Below are 13,395 nucleotides of genomic sequence, written 5' to 3'. Positions count from 1 at the left end.
AATGAAAAGATGTAGAAAGAGATCACTTAACCCTACATTCTTGTGCCAGTTTGTTAACACAGTAACTTAATTGGAACCATTATCTTGCTTTCTCCATAGTTACCCTTCAAATATTTATTTAATTCCCTTTTGAGAGTTATTCTTAGGCAGAATTGGCCAGTCTTGAGCTGACAGATTTTCAGTTAAGAGGCCTTATAAAATCATCTAGTTTGCCTTTCTGCCACACTCTACCTGACCCACCTGTTCTGAAGTTTAGTGGGGGAGAGGTCAGGCGAGGACTGAGTCTGCTCTGCAGAGGAGGACTGAGAGGGAAGGTCTGAATCCTGATAAGTCCCTTAAGCAGACCCAATATGTTGATCTCATCTGGATCTGGTAATAGAACAGTTTAGGTTCTTGAAAGGGTAAGACCGATTATCCAGGTCCTCCTCATAGTCTCAGTCACAATATTTGTCACATCAGTGTCACTGGTACAGATAATCCCTGGGTTGGGAACAGGTCCCATGATTGATTCTGATCTGGTAGGCAATGGCTGAGTGGTATTATCGCTAGATTATTAATACAGAAACCCAACTAATGTTTTGGGGACACAGGTTCAAATCCCACCACAGCAGAGGATGGAATTTGAATTCAATAATTAGAAAACAAAAAGCCTGGAATTAAGAATATACTGATTGCCGTGAAATCATTGCCACTTGTCAGAAAAGCCCATCTGGTTCACTAATGTCCTTCAGGGAAGGAAATCTGCCAATCCTCACCTGGTCAGGCCTGCATTTGACCCCATTCCTACAGCAATGTGCTTGACTCTCAATTGCCCTTGAAATGACCCAGCTCTAGCAACCCTTCAGCAGTACCAATCGGTGCAAAGTCTCAAAGAAATGAAACCGGATGGATTACCTGGCATTGAACCGGGCACCATAAAAGACAATGGCAGAAACAGCCCTGTCAAACCTGCAACGTCCTCCTCACTGACATCTGGGGGCTGGTGCCAAAATTCGGAGAGCTGTCTCACAGACTAGTTAAGCAACAGCCTGACATAGTCATACATACAGAGTCATACCTTACCGACAATGTCCCAGACAGCACCATCACCATTACTGGATACGTCCTCTCCCACCAGTAGGACAGACCCAGCAGACATGATGACATACTGGTATACAGTAGGGAGGGAGTTACTCCAGGAGTCATCAACATTGACTCTGGAGCCAGTGAAGTCTCGTGAGTTCAGGTTGAACATGGGCAAGGAAACCTCCTGCTGGTTACCGCGTACCGTCCTCCATCGACTGGTGAATCAGTGCTCCTTCATGTTGAACAGCACTTAAAGGAAGCACTGAGGATGGCAAGGACACAAAATGTACTCTGGGTGGGGGATTTCAACGTCCACCACAAGAGTGGCTTGGCAGCAGTATTACTGATCGAGCTTGTCGGTTCCTAAAGGACATAACTGCTAGACTGGGTCTTTGGCAGGTGGTGAGGGAACCAACAAGAGGGAAAAATATACTTGACCTCATCCTTACCAATCTGCCAGCTGCAGTTACATCTGTCCATGACAGGTTCAGTGAGAATGACCATCGCACAGTCCTTGTGGAGACAAAGTCCCCCTTCACATCAAGAATAACTTCCATTGTGTTGGTGCCAAAATTGGGAGAGCTGTCTCACAGACCAGATAAGCAACAGCCTGACTTAGTTGTACTTACAGAGTCGTACCTTACAGGCAATGTCTGAGACACCACTATCACCATCCCAGGATACGTCCTGTCCCACAGATAGTGTCCCATTATCACCATGTTAAGTAGGACAGACTTTTCACAGATCTAGCGACTGAAGGCTGGGCATCCATGAGTAGCTGTGGGCCATCAAAAGCAGCAGAATTGTGCTCCAACATAATCTGTAACCTCATGGTCCAGCATATCCACCACTCAACTATTACCTTCAATGATAACACGGTGTGAAGCTGGATGAACACAGCAGGCCAAGTAGCATCAGAGGAGCAGGAAAGTTTGACGTTTTGGTTCAGGACCCTTCTTCAGAAATTGGGGAGGGGAAGGGGATTCTGAAATAAATAGGGAGATGGGGGAGGCGGATAGAAGATGGATTAAGGAGAAGATAAGGTGACAGGAGACAGGCAGGTCAAAGAGGCAGGGTTAGAGCCGGTGAAGGTGAATGTAGGTGGGGATTTAGTGGGGGATAGGTCAGCCCAGGGAGGACAGACAAGTCAAGGAGACGGGATGAGGTTAGTGGGAAGGGGGTGGGGGTGTGGCTTGAGGTGGGAGGAATGGTTGGAAGGCGGGGCTGGTTTTGGCATGTGGTCAGAGGAGGGGAGATTTTGAAGCTTGTGAAATCCACACTGGTACCCTTGGGCTGCAGAGCAAGTGAAATGTGAGATACTGTTCCTGCATCTTTCGGGTGGCGTCATTGTGGCACTGCAGGAGGCCCAGGTTGGGCATGTCCTCCGAGGAGCTGGGGGGTGAATTCAAATGGTTCGCGATGGGAGGTGTAGTTGTTTGTTGCGAACAGAGCGTAGGTGTTCCGCAAAGCAGTCCCCAAGCCTCTATTTGGTTTCCCCGATGTAGAGGAGGCCACAACGGGAACAGCAGATACAGTATATAACATTGACAGATGTGCAGGTGAACATCTGTTTGATGTGAAAAATCTTCCTCGGGCCTGGGATGGGGATGAGGGGGAAGGTATAGGGGCAGGTGTCACACTTCCTTCAGTTGCAGGGAAAAGTGTGAGGGTGGTGCGGCTGGAGGGGAGCATGGAGCGAACAAGGGAGTCACAGAGAGAGTGGTCCCTCCGGAAAGCACATAAGGGTAGGGAGGGAAAAATGTCTTTGGCTGTAGGGTTGGATTGCAGATGGTGGAAATGTCAGAGGATGATGCATTGGATTTGGTGGTTGGTCGGTGGTACGTGAGGATGAGGGGGATTCTGCTTTGGTTATTATTGCGAATAGGGGGTGTGAGGAATGAGTTGTGGGAAGTGCAGGAGACACGGTCGAGGGCATTTTTGATCACTGTGGAAATTACCATCAATTACCATCAAGCCAGGGGATCAAACTTTGTTCAATGAAGTGTGCAGGAGGGCAGGCCAGGAGCAGCACCAAACATACCTGAAGATGAAGTATCGACATGGGAAAGCTTGCAAACATGACCACTTGCACGCCAAACAGCAAAAGCAGCAAATGAGAAACCAAGCTAAGCGATCTCACAACCAATAAATCAAATCACTGAAACCCCCATTATCAACATCCTGGCTGTTAACCTTGACCAGAAATTCAACTGAACTCACCACATAAATGCAGTGGCTGCAAAAGCAGGCCAGAATTAAGGAATACTGTGAAGAGTAACTCACTTCCTGATTCCTCAAAGCCTGTCCACAATCTACAAGGCACAAGTCAGGAGTGTGATGGAGCATTCCCCACTTGCCTGGATGAGTGCAGCCCCAAGAACGCTCAAGAAGCTTGACACCATCCAGGACAAAGTGACCAGCTTGACTGGCACTACATCCACAAGCATTCACTCCCTCCACCACCAATGCTCAGTAGCAGCAGTGTGTACTATCTGCAAGATGCATTGCAGAAATTCACCAAAGATCCTCAGACAGCACCTTCCAAACCCACGACCAAGCCCATCTAAAAGGACAAGGGCAGCACACATATGGGAACACCACCACCTACAAGTTCCCCTCCAAGCCATTCACCATCCTGACTGGGTAATATATCGCCATTCCTTCACTGTCACTGGGTCAAAATTCTGGAATTCCCTCCCTAATAGCATTGTGGGTCAATTCACAGCAGGTGGACTGCAACAGTTCAAGAAGGCAGCTCACCACCACCTTCTCAAGGACAACTAGGGATGGGCAAGAATTGCTGGCCAGTCAGCAATGCTCATGTCCCACAAATAAATGAAATGAAATCAATTTGTTAGCAAGCCAAAACACAATGCAGAACTAAGTAAAATAGCTGTTTGAAAGTACAGGGATTGTTTGTGTATTGAAAAGTGCATTCCTGTATGGGATCGCATTCATAAGAAGAGCATCCATAAGTCAGACATTCGTAAGCCATGGCCCCTTGTACTTCATTGCTAAACTATAATTTGTCACAATTTTTTTAAGACAGGAGCTACTTCAGATTAGGCAAGCAAGTGGTTTACCTGTATCAGACCAGAGTAATTGGGCACAATAGAACCAGTAGCTTAAAACAAAATGGTCGTAGATCAGTGAGCAATGATGTAGGCTGCCCCATATAAGATGGAAGTCTGTGATAAAGATTAGTGGCTAACACATAAGGCCCGCTGCCGATTGTTTCCTCAGAGCTGTGTATCCTCACAGGTATCAAACCCTCTTGTGTACTCTGCACACAGGTTGGCATCCTTAAGTTGCCGTACAATTTTTTAAAAAGTGACCAGGCATTGAAACAAATTACTGCATACTCCAATAAAACGAATTATGTCTGACAACAGATCTGACAACAGCTTATTGTTCTACCCATTCTTTATTTAAAAGAAATGTTTAAGTCATATCTTCCCAACACATTATTTAGAACGTCATGGAGTAGCAGTGGTTTATAACATTGATGTATTTAAAGGGAACGAGAAAAGCACATAAGGGAGAAAGGAATAAAAGGAGTAGGTGGGAGGAGGCTCTTTGAGTAGGTGGGAGGAATATAAACATTGATAGGGACCTATTTGTAAGAGTGATTTCTTTGATCTAAATTCAACATTTACTAATGAAAGTCTAGAATGTGGATGTAAGTTTGCTCGCTGAGCTGGAAGGTTTGTTTTCAGATGTTTCATCACCATTCTAGGTAACATCATCTGTGAGCCTCCGGTGAGCACTGGTGTTATGTCCCACTTTCTGTTTACGTGTTTAGGTTTCCTTGGGTTGGTGATGTCATTTCCTGCATTGGTGATGTAATTTCCTGATCTTTTCCTCAGAGGGTGGTAGATGGGCTACAAATCAATGTGTTTGTTGATGGAGTTCCGGTTGGAATGCCATGCCTCTAGGAATTCTCGTGACAAACACTGCATTGGACAAACAGGCAGAAAGCTAGCCACCAGGATACATGAACACCAACTAGCCACAAAAAGACATGACCCACTATCACTAGTATCCTTACACACCGATGAGGAAGGACACCACTTTGATTGGGATAACACATCTATCCTAGGACAAGCCAAACAGAGACATACACGAGAATTCCTGGAAGCATGGCATTCCAACCGGAACTCCATCAACAAACACATTGATTTGGAGCCCATCTACCATCCGCTGAGAAAAAGAACAGGAAATGACATCACCAATGCAGGAAATGACATCACCAGCCCAAGGAAACCTAAACACATAAATGGAAAGCGGGACATAACACCAGCGCTCACCGGAGGCTCACTGATGATGTTACCTAGAATGGTGACGAAATGTCTGAAAACTAACCTTCCAGCTCAGCGAGCAAACTTACATCCAGAACCTCAACCTGAGCTACAAATCTTCTCAAAACTCGTCTAGAATGTTTCTGATTATTTGGGGAAATAGTTTGACTTCTTCCCGGTTTTGCTTCCGTGATGCTTGAGAATGAAGGAGGCTTCCATTTATTATTGTAACATTTAGTTATATTCATAGATTCAAATTCTTCCTCCTCACCTGTACTGTTTGGAGTTAGTACTTGAATGGCAGAGCAGATGGGAGTGACTAAGCAAATAAGCAATGGAAATTTCTCTATTAAGATTGAAAGGAGAAGAATATGACCACTTTAGAACATGCAGCTATTTAAGAGAAAAGTTCTTGTGAAGTGGCATTGGGGAGTTCTGCTGTAGGAAGGAATTCATACAATTTGTCACAGGATTCTGGCCAGTATTTCCTCAGATATTGTGATTGGCAATTTACATCAACATTTCTTGGAAATCTCATAATCATTATTCAAAATGTTAAAAAACACAACGAAAATGATGCAGACTTCAACACTGCTCAGAACTTTGTTTATATTCCTTCCTGCATATTAGCATTTGTGATTCAGAAAGCACAGTTTTTGAAACATTTCAATTTTTGACCATTTTAATGCCAGAAAAGTTTATTTAGAAATCCAGGACGCCAAATGTTGGTTACAAAGAAAAGAAACAGGAAAAAAAAGATCACTTTGGAAATTCACTGCAAAATACTGAGTTCCCAAACTTTTTGGCCTGAGTTTAAGCCCATTCAGAACTATTGTAAATGCAAGTAAATGACAGTCTCTTGTCTGTGCATACAGGGGCTGAATAATGTTGATAAATTGGTAGAAGGCTTCAGTGAAAGTTTCATGAATAACAACCAAAATCAAGATATTGAGATGGAGTGTAAAATTGATTTATTTTCTATTAATTCTTTTACTTCAGAATTCTTTGGGATGAATTATTTCCATGCATAGTTTTTAGGGCTCTTTCTTAACAAATGGCCCAATGGAAATGGTAAGAATATCAGGATTAGATCGTGTGTATGAATGTATCACCATGCTCTTTATTTGTCACCATATTGACTCAACCTTATACTGAGTGAGCCAAAAGCCCACTTAAATCAGGCAAGTGCTTAAAAGTGTATGGAAGTCCTATTGCTCTTTCAAATAAAGGACCCATATGATTTGAAGGGACAACTGAAATAAACTTACACACTCTGCTGTTTGTAAAAAGGAAGCACATGCACAGTTTAGGAAACAGAAATCCCGCAAAGCCCTTGAGGAATATAAAGGAAGCAGGAAAGAACTTAAACAAGGAATTAGGATGGCTAAAAAAAGACCATGTCTTTGGCAAGAAGAATTAAGGAGAATTCCATGGCATTTTGTACATATATTGGGAACAAAAGGTCAGCTAGGCAAATGGTAAGATCACTTAATTTATGCTTGGAGCTATAGGAAGTGGGTGAGAACCTTAATGAGTACTTTGTATCAGTATTGACCAAAGAGAGGAATGTGGATGATAGCAAGAATAGAGAGAAGCATTTTGATATTCTAGAAGTTGTTGATTGTGTTCTACATTCCATGTTCTATTTAATTGTTTTACAAAAGAAAGAAATGCAAAGTTATAAAGAACTTTTTCAGGTTGTGAGTTAGTGTAAGAAATGCACTATTTTGAGGTGCGAAGGAGGCAGGATCAATCAAGGCATTCAGGAAGTTCCGGGGTGACTCCGGCCCCAGGCTTGCAGACTGGGCCAGGGTCCACAGCTAGGCCAAGGTGTCTAAAGGAGTAGAAGCATCGGCAAAAGAAACGGATGGTGAATTGGCGGCAGCATTTGAAGGAGCGTCAGATGAGGATCATGAGATACTGCTTCCATAGGCCCATGGCTTCAGCTAGCTTGCACAAATGATGGTGGTTGCTGGAGTGGAAGTGGTGGAAGCCCGTAACCAAGACATCAGAGCCTATTATAGATACCCAGCAGAAACTGGAGGAGCAGCAGAGGACAAATAAGAAAAAGAAAGAAAGGTGAAGTCTCATACAGTAAGTAATACAATGTGGAGCTGAAGGAACACAGCAGGCCAGGCAACATCAGAGGAGCAGGAAAGCTGATGTTTTGGGTCGGGACCCTTCTTCAGTGTTTCAGTGTTTCAAGATGGTGTCAGTGTATTGCTACGCTTGGTGCACAACGTGCGAAAGCACTTTTTACTGGATTTTTAATATACATATGGCAATAAATCCAAATCTAAAATGATGTGCTGGGTTATCTGGAAAAGGCTAGAGATTGGCACAGAGTTAAAACGTTCAGAGAGCCAGTACAGACATGATGCACTGAAAGGCTTCCTTCTACACATTAACAAATTGGTGCTTCTCTGATACAGATCACTGTTTCCCTGGGCTCCACCTCTTCCACAAATACAACCCCTCCTAAACTTCTGGCAGGATGTACCATTATGCCTACCAGATCAGCTGAAGACCACCCAATACACAGCAGGAAGTGAGCTGCAGTATATGGCACACATTTGGGCTAACCACCTCTCCAAATTCATGGGAATGCACTGGGACTTTCAAGAACGATCGGACCTCTGGATATCTAGATGAGGGAGCTGGTCCACATTCTCCATCAACTGACTGCCCGAGCGCAAAAGCACTATTGCAAAGCCAAGACATATCTGATGCAAGAAGAGGTCTCCAGATCTGCAATTACTCATCAGCGCTCACATTTCTAAAGCAAAAATGCTCAGAGTTAAAATTAAAACCTATAAAATGGCGAGAGTATCATTACTCAAATTGTCTTGAGTAATGCAGAATTATTGATATCATAGCAATTATTCTGAAATATACGTTCTCTTCTGATTCAAAATGTGATGTGATTTTTTTGTGCTTTATTCAGGTAACCTTCTTCTTCAGACATCCCAGGCCTTTAATGTTGATATGTTAGGAGCCAAAACATTCTCAGGCCCTAGAGATGCTCAGTTTGGCACCTCCATTCAGCAGTATTCCAACTCTGATGGGAAATGGTAAGGTAAAATATATTCTAACATACATTTTGAGAACACTGTAATGGAAAATGGTTCACCACCTATACAATGTTCAATTTGGGCACTGTTAATATAGCAGAAGAATGGGTGACTTCTTCAATGTACATCAACATATGTTATAATTCTAAAGAAAATGACTTGTTGATATGTAACAGAAAAATAAATCAGAAGTGATACTTTTCTGTGATTTTATTTTTTCTGCTTTTTCTGTTAAAAAAAAACTTATAAAAAATATCCTTCTGATCATAGCACTTAAACAGACCTTATCCATCCTTCCGGACAGTTTTTGTCTACTTCATCAATTTGTGATAACCACACGATAGGTTAAGGCTCTGCAACAGCCAGAATAGAGATTTTTGAATGCACCACTAAACTGAAATGGACCGGCTGAATTGGGGTTTCCATCCTGTAGTGTCCACTTGCCCCTACCAGCAAAACTCGAATCTGTCAGGAACGGCGGCCAGACTTCTGTTCCTGGTCCCACCTACTATATTAAGTGGTTCATCGGGTATTCCCAAATCAGCAAAAATATGGCCTTCAGTAAAAAGGTAGGATAACCTGATAACTTCTCAAGAAAACTTGCAGCAGAATCCCAACTGAACAGATACTGAGACAATAGGGAAACCAGAGAAGATTGGAAAGTCAGTCGTTGTTGAATCAGGCTTAGATTCTTAAGGTTTCAGAAACTACAAGAATGGAAAGAAGATCTAAATGGTGCAACACCCACCCTACATGTCTATTGCTCTTTCATGCTGGCTTAGCTATGGGATCTGAGAGATTGAAATTTGAATAAATTGTTCATCTGGATAACCTGTCAAATGGATCAAGTACCTCAGGCCTCAAGTGTTCATCACCTTGACAACCACTGGCAATGTGTGCTCACTTGGGTCAGGAGGATGCAGATGTTGGCAATGTCTTACCTTGAAAATCTGCATCTCCTTGGGAGCTGCTGCTCAGATGGACCAAGACCTCCTAAGCCTGCAGACTTTGGCTTAGGAGGTTCATTTCCTTCCTGCTGAATCTCTTTATCTCCCTTCATGTTCCTATGGAATGGTTTATGGATAAAGAGGAGACTGCTGCTGCTGGCATTGATGGTCTTATAGTATTGCTACTTCCGCTTCACTTGTTCTTTGTCAATGATCCAACTTTAGAACTGCAGAGGCAGATCCCATACAGCGGTGAAGGCTGATAACAGTTCAAGACAAAGGTCCTGAATTTCAAGAATTTAGTTAAGCACATTCTCAAAATGTAGTCTGTGAGAACCAGCTTCTCAGCACAGTTTGAAGAAGTGTCTAGGCCCGAAAATGTCAGCCTTCCTGCTCCTCTGATGCTGTTTCGCCTGCTGTATTCATCCAGCTGTACAACTTGATATCTTTGATTCCAGCAATGTTAGCTGTACGATTTGCAGATCTCCCAGCCTGTCATTTTCACAAAAGAAGAACACTTTGCTGTGTTCTTGCCTAGTTGGACCTGGCAACCTGTGGACAGCTCAGGAAACCTATGGGGTGGCTACTAAAACCAGAAATCCTGAGAGATCGGCATCTTCCCATATATCAATCATGGAGATTTCCCATTCACCTTCAAAATGTTCAGGCTAAACCGGAAAGGATCATGTCTAGTTCTCACTTGAGGCTACTTATCAGAGATTTAAACATACCCACCCACTCCCCCCTCACCCCTGCTTGAATCCTAACCCAACCTTTTAGCAGTTAAAATTCTGCCCTGGGTTGTCAACAGTTCCCAAGAGATAATTCTTATCTTTCTATCTATGCTTAAGAAGATTGTTTACTGTATTTTCTGTCAAGTAATGGGAGTTCAGCTGTGCTCATTCTGTTTCAGCCTTTGACCATGGTAATGATATGATACTGTGGCTATATCCTGTTGAGCTAAGCCACAAGACTCAAAAGCAAGCCAAGTTGCTGTTCAGATTAAATAATGAAATCATGGTTCTTTGTGAGTAGTGCAAAGTTCTCTTGCTGGAGCTCATGGTGCTTCTTTGGCTGATCCACAAAGTTCTAATACAATCCCTGGTAAACAATAAACATGAACCCAGACGTTATCCAAACTGTGTGCCATGTTATTTTTACAATGATTGTGCAAATCTAAATGTGTTTGCTTGAAGAAACAACAAAATAAATTGGTACTGTGTACCTATGACTCTATGTTTTCCAGTGCAAATTCATGTAGCAGAGACTTTCAACATGAAACAGATAGTCCTCTTTAGAAAATAAAATTGACTGAAAATCATTAACTGCATCTAAAATTCTGATCTGAAACTAGCCTAACTAATTAACTAGCTAGGATGCACCTAAACCTAAACTTTAGGTCAATGCTCGACCAAAATCTAATTCTAAGCTGAATTAAACTTAAATCTAACACTGAAACTAAAACTCCAATTCCAAACGTTTTGTTGCAATCTTACTATCAGGGATTGCCAAACAGTCTACTTTCTCAGGAATTACTGAAGGTTATAATAGTTTCATGCTTACAGACGTTTGACTTCAAAATTTGGGTGCAAAACCACGGCTAATGTCCAGGAAAGGACATGCAGATGAGGTAACAAAGTATGGGGCTGGATGAACACAGCAGGCCAAGCAGCATCTTAGGAGCACAAAACTGACGTTTTGGGCCTTGACCTCTCCATCCTCCCCACACTGACCTATTCCCTCCCTACCTCCCCACCCATACTCTCCTCTGCACCTATCTTCTCCTCTATCTATCTTCAGTCCGCCTCCCCCTCTCTCCCTATTTATTTCAGAACCCTCTCCCAATCCCTCTTTTCTGATGAAGGGTCGCGGCCCGAAATGTCAGCTTTTGTGCTCCTAAGATGCTGCTTGGCCTGCTGTGTTCGTCCAGCCCCACACTTTGTTATCTTGGATTCTCCAGCATCTGCAGCTCACATTATTTCTGATGCAGATGAGGTGTTGCATACAAGTTAAATTCTGAAGTCAAAGTATTAAATAGGCAAAATACTTTGAATGCTGGAAATCTGAAACAAACACAGAGAATGCTGGAGAAACTCAGCAGGTCTGTTAGCATCCGCGGAGAAAATTCATAGTCGGCTTGAAACATTAGCATTTTCCCTCACCTCAGATGCTGCCAGATGTGCTGAGTTGCTCCAGCATTCTCGTTTAAATGCATACAGCTGGCGTAACCTGGTGACGCTGCTGAAGCCACATTTTATTTTAGGAGTCAATTCTTTCAGTCAATGAACTTCTGGCAGCTTTCAATTTATAATCAGGGGAACAAAACAGAGAAGGATGACTTTTAAAATTAAGTTTCTACTCACCATAACAAGTGCAATATGCACAAATATTGCACTATAATTCATCTGCATCAATTGCTTACCGTAAAAACAGTTCTCATTTTCTGGAAAGCATTTAATGTATATGAATAATTCCAAATATTACAAATAAATATAGATGGTTCCTTTTGGAACATCATACACAATATTGTACATTAGAAATCAACAGGAATAACTGAATTCACCAATCACTCAAATTACCTGATTTGTTCCTGATGTCTGTTGGCTATGTTAGAAATTAGAAGTACCAGTATAACAAGCTGCAAATAGAAAGTGACAGATCGGGTTACCATTTTTTGCAGAATGGCCATTCATCAGGCGTAAAACCATGGAACATTCACGGTGGTACAATAACAAGACAACTGAGCTTCTCCAGAATATTACTCCATAGTATCCTTTGACGAGGATGCTGCAAAATCCTGTTCACTGAATTCAAATTTTGATTCAGGTACCTGTGGGGACCTCCAATGTTCACTGCATTCTCCAATTCCTTGATAAAGCTTGCAGCCCACATCCAATGTGATTTTTCTCACTCCAATTTTGGAGAATTTTCAAGCATTTAACCATGTCGATTTACTCTGGTATCTTAGCAACTAATTTCCATTGCTTATTATCTGTTGATTCTATTGATATGTTCGCAGCCAATGGCGAAACTGGACTGTTCAGATTCCAAAGTGAAACCTGGCTTGGTTACTAAAGGATTTTTTTGCAATTTGTTTACTTTGGTAACTCATTGTCGCTGAACGTACTAATGAGAGGCTACGAATGTACTTTTAACAAAAGAATATCAAAGTTTATTATGAACTAAAAGAAACAATTTTAATTTTTAATAAATTTTTTTTAATAAAAAGGAACAATGCTGACATCATGTCAGAAGTATTTGAAATAATTCTTTATTAATATCAGAAATAGAGATTCAGTCCTTTTACCCTCAACAATGACCTTACAAATAGTCAAGCCTCTCTCTCTGTTCACTTTAAAGTTTCTTGTTGAGTTGGCACAAGTGCACTTTGTTTCTTTTTGGCAAATGTCTGCATTCACTCAATTCTATGCTCTTGAGTTAATGTCTCTTCATGAGACTCTTAAACATACCACTAACACAACTCACTTACTCCTTAATATGCGATTCTTAAATTCATGCTTTCAGTAGTGTTCTAGTATGTCATCCTTTCTCTGCTGATAAGTCTTCATATCTCTTACTGACTATGTTTGATCTCAATGGTGGTGAAATTAGAAACAATTCAGAGGGACAAAACATCTATGTTCAGCTTACAAAAGAGATCCTGAGCTACCTATTGCCTGCCACTTTAACACACCACCCTGTTCCCTGGCCAACATCTCTGTATCAGGCTTGCTGCAGTGTTCCAGTGAAGCTCAATGCAAGCTGGAAGAACAAGACCTCATTTTCTGCTTGGAGACCCTGCAGCCCTCTGGACTCCATGTCGAGTACAATAATGTTAGGGCCTAAACTTTCCCATGTTTCAGACCCGACACCCACATACCAGGTCTTGCTGCCACATGGCCTGCCATTCCACACCCTGGCCAAGCAGCATCTCAGGAGCACAAAAGCTGACGTTTCGGGCCTAGACCCTTCATCAGAGAGGGGGATGGGGGGAGGGAACTGGAATAAATAGGG

General features: G+C 42.4%; 1 protein-coding gene across 2 annotated transcripts in view; it reads left to right on the top strand.

Moving 5' to 3' along the window:
- The window catches only part of itga2.2 (integrin, alpha 2 (CD49B, alpha 2 subunit of VLA-2 receptor), tandem duplicate 2), a 180,755-nt gene that overhangs the window by 39,251 nt on the left and 128,109 nt on the right, over nt 1-13,395 (top strand). For both annotated transcript variants that reach the window (XM_059648563.1, XM_059648562.1), the window contains exon 2: nt 8,308-8,434. In XM_059648563.1, coding sequence (XP_059504546.1) covers nt 8,308-8,434 — 127 coding nt within the window. The remainder of the gene's footprint in view (nt 1-8,307; nt 8,435-13,395) is intronic.

Source organism: Stegostoma tigrinum, chromosome 1 (genome assembly GCF_030684315.1).
Source record: "Stegostoma tigrinum isolate sSteTig4 chromosome 1, sSteTig4.hap1, whole genome shotgun sequence".
NCBI lineage: Eukaryota > Metazoa > Chordata > Chondrichthyes > Orectolobiformes > Stegostomatidae > Stegostoma > Stegostoma tigrinum.
Note: the sequence above shows the minus strand (reverse complement) of the source record. Positions and strands in the feature narration are given on the sequence as shown.